Here is a 2,559-nt window from a genome sequence, read left to right on the forward strand (position 1 = left end):
CCACCCACCCTGCTGAGCACCCTGCAGTACCCACGGCCCTCAAGCGGAGCCCTGGCTTCAGCCTCGCCCGACTGGGCCGGGCCCGGGGCCCGCCTGCGACAGCAATCCTCCTCTTCCAAGGGAGACAGCCCGGAGCTGAAGCCACGGGCAGTGCACAAGCAGGTCAGTACCCCAGAGGCCCCTCTGGCCTTATGCATCCCCCGGTCATTTCACTGCTGCCTGCACCCACCCATCCCATGCTCAGTGGTGCCGCACCGGGCCCCTTCTACCCCCTGATCCTGGGCCTCCCGGCCCAAACTCTGGCCTCCAACCAGGGACTCCAGGCTCCTGTCCTGAGCCTTCCCAGCACTCCTCCAGGCTCAGCTGGCTCTCAGGCCACTGCCTGGGTAGGCAGGGTGAGCCCCTGTCACCAGAGGGCTGCACCCACCACCTACGGAGTGACATGCTTCTGGTTGAATTCTCAGCCTAGTGCCGTCGACACCCTCACTCAGCTGAGCAGCCTCCAGGCTGACAGTCCCAGCAGACTCCCTGGAGTGGGGCCTGCGCCGTAGGCCCTCAGCCAGCGGGTCCTAGTCCCCTCCCTTCCTTCTTGTCCCTGTGGCTCGCCTGGGCCGTTCCCTGCTCCCTGCCCCTTTGCTGCCTTCCTCTAGCCCCTCACAGCTGTGTTTCATTGTAGGGCCCTTCACCCGTGAGCCCCAATGCCCTGGACCGCACGGCCGCGTGGCTCTTGACCATGAACGCGCAGTTTTTAGAAGACGAGGGCTTGGGCCTGGGCCCCGACCCCCCCCACAGGGATAGGCTAAGGAGTAAGGAGGAGCCCAGCCCAGCAGAAAAGGTAAAGCTGGACCCTGGCAGTCCGGGACCCGGGTTGGGGGGGGCTGCAGCCTGTTCCTGCCAGTGACCCACGTGAGGGTAGCCGGAGCTGAGGGATCCAGAGGAAAAGCCTGGCGAGCGGTTGAGACTGGGTCTGTGTCCCGTCCTCCACGGGCTCTGTGTCTGCATCACTCGAGCCTTGGGAACCCAGGGACACCAGCACAATGGTTCCCAACCTTCCTACTGCCACCACCCTTTCGTACAGTTCATCTGGGGTGACCCCCAACCATAGAACTGTTTTCATTGGTACTTCATCAGTCATTTTGCTACTGTTACGAATTGGGAGACCCCTATGAAAAGGTCGTTCAACCCCAAAAGGGTTGTGACCCACAGGTTGAGAACCACTGTACTAGGGGCTTCCGCTGCCACCTTGGTGCATGGAGACCTTGTCAGGGAGCCTTGTGCCCTGAGCAGGCTGAGGCATGACGACTCCACACAGCCCCTTCTCCTCCCTTGAGTGGTCCTTCCTTCCCCCAGCCTGGTTCTTCTCGACCTCGTCTCTATGTCTCCACCAGGCCCAGGGTGTGGCTTCCATTGCCAGAGCATGTTTCTTCTCCCACATCACACTCTAGTCCGAGTATTTGCTGGGGCGGCTGTCTACCCCCAGCAGAAGCAAAGGCCCAGGTAGACCCAGGGTCCAGTCCCAGGCCCCCAGAAGGTGGCTCTCATGCCGGCCAGGGCACGGAGGTCAGGGTCGCAGGGCCCCTCTCCATGCTGCATCCCGCCACCCTCCGCCATCCCCCTGCTCTGCTGCACCCACATGCTTGCCCATGGCTGCCTGGAAGGCACCAGGAGACGCGGGGCATGGGGCTCCAAGAGTGCAGCTAGGTGGGGAGCTGGAAGCCAGGCTCTGGGCCTGCTCGGGCCTCCCCTCCACCTGGGAGTCTCGGGGCTGCTGAGACGGACCGCTTCCGGGGCCAGGTGGGGACTATAGATTTACCTTCCTCTGCTCCTCGGCTAAGTGAGCTCCTCTCACCCTCTGATGCTACCTGAGCCACAGTCCCTTCGTCCCTGCGAGCCCCTGAAGGCCTGGTCCTCTTCAGCCAGTGAGGACCTGGCTCTGGAACCAGAGGGGCTAGGAGTCAACCAGGGGCTCTCAGGTCCAGCGCTGTCCCAGGGGCGGGTGTGCAGTGGGCTGGAGTTTTTCCTCTCTCAGACTTCGGATATGGAAGTGTTGCCTGTGGGCAACCGGCTGGCACAAACCTTGGTCTGATTGCCCGGCCCAGGAGATGCCCTTCTGCAGACCTGTGTCCTTCCCACAACCCTGGGCCCTCTCCAGCCCAGCACTGACCCTCCTTGCTGCTGTCCATCCCCACGGCTCCCCACCTGTTGCTGCTCTTCCGCCAAGGTTGAAGTCCAAGTCGGCTCTAGAGAGATCAGACCACCTTGGCTTAATCCCTGACCCCCACCCCCAGCTTTAGGCTGAGAGAGAAACTGAGAAGCTGGTTCATCTTACCCACTGGTCAGTCGTGCCACCTTCTTGGTGCTGTGGTCACTTCACCTTCATGTCCCCCTGCTACGGAGCACGGCAGAGTCCTAATAACCTCCAAGGGCTTCTTTAGAGAAGGCGCTCAGGCCCTGTAACTGCTCCTGCAATGTGGATCTGCGTGTCCATCCTGTAGCCGGGAAGTCCGCCTGGGGGTGAGGGGCGAGTCTTTGGGTCTCAGCCCCGCGACTGGGGCCTTC

General features: G+C 62.4%; 1 protein-coding gene across 1 annotated transcript in view; it reads left to right on the forward strand.

Annotated features, from left to right (window-relative positions):
• LOC101640716 (DAB2 interacting protein) overlaps positions 1-2,559 on the forward strand; it is a 21,653-nt gene that overhangs the window by 12,480 nt on the left and 6,614 nt on the right. The window contains exons 10-11 of the mRNA XM_030887399.2: positions 1-162; positions 677-835. The exon at positions 1-162 is cut by the window's left edge and continues 51 nt beyond it. Coding sequence (XP_030743259.2) covers positions 1-162; positions 677-835 — 321 coding nt within the window. The remainder of the gene's footprint in view (positions 163-676; positions 836-2,559) is intronic.

The sequence above is a fragment of the Echinops telfairi genome, unplaced genomic scaffold (genome assembly GCF_000313985.2).
Source record: "Echinops telfairi isolate 266 unplaced genomic scaffold, ASM31398v2 ScPeMD7_7410;HRSCAF=8448, whole genome shotgun sequence".
NCBI classification, from domain to species: Eukaryota; Metazoa; Chordata; class Mammalia; order Afrosoricida; family Tenrecidae; genus Echinops; species Echinops telfairi.